This window comes from Myotis brandtii, unplaced genomic scaffold (assembly GCF_000412655.1).
Source record: "Myotis brandtii unplaced genomic scaffold, ASM41265v1 scaffold357, whole genome shotgun sequence".
Taxonomy (NCBI): Eukaryota; Metazoa; Chordata; class Mammalia; order Chiroptera; family Vespertilionidae; genus Myotis; species Myotis brandtii.
Genome location: NW_005363729.1, coordinates 923,568 through 923,836, shown reverse-complemented (window position 1 = coordinate 923,836; position 269 = coordinate 923,568). Strand labels below are relative to the sequence as shown.

General features: G+C 65.4%; 1 protein-coding gene across 1 annotated transcript in view; it reads right to left on the bottom strand.

Moving 5' to 3' along the window:
* REXO4 (REX4 homolog, 3'-5' exonuclease) overlaps positions 1 to 267 on the bottom strand; it is a gene marked incomplete at its 5' end in the record, with an annotated part of 11,987 nt that extends 11,720 nt beyond the window's left edge. The window contains one exon of the mRNA XM_005871805.2: positions 124 to 267. Within this exon, the coding sequence (XP_005871867.1) occupies positions 124 to 267 (144 nt within the window). The remainder of the gene's footprint in view (positions 1 to 123) is intronic.
* Positions 268 to 269: the final 2 nt, after the last annotated feature.

Sequence of the window (269 nt, the reverse complement as noted above, 5' to 3'; positions counted from 1 at the left end):
GCCTCAGAGCTCGCAGCCCCCAGCAGCCGCGTTTCCTGCGAATGAAGCTGCTCACGGAGCTTTAATCTGCCTCCAAGGCGCCCCCGTCTCCCTCCTGCGGGTCGGGCACAGGCCCGCCCTCACCTCCTGCAGCGCCTTCCAGTTCCGGGAAAAGGCCTCCGGGGCCCTCGGGGGTAGCAGCGCGGCCGAGGGGTCGCCTCCCGGTCTCCCGCCTGCTTCTCGCGCTTTGCTTTTCCAGAATCTTTTCTTCTTTTTCTTCTTCCGTGGGA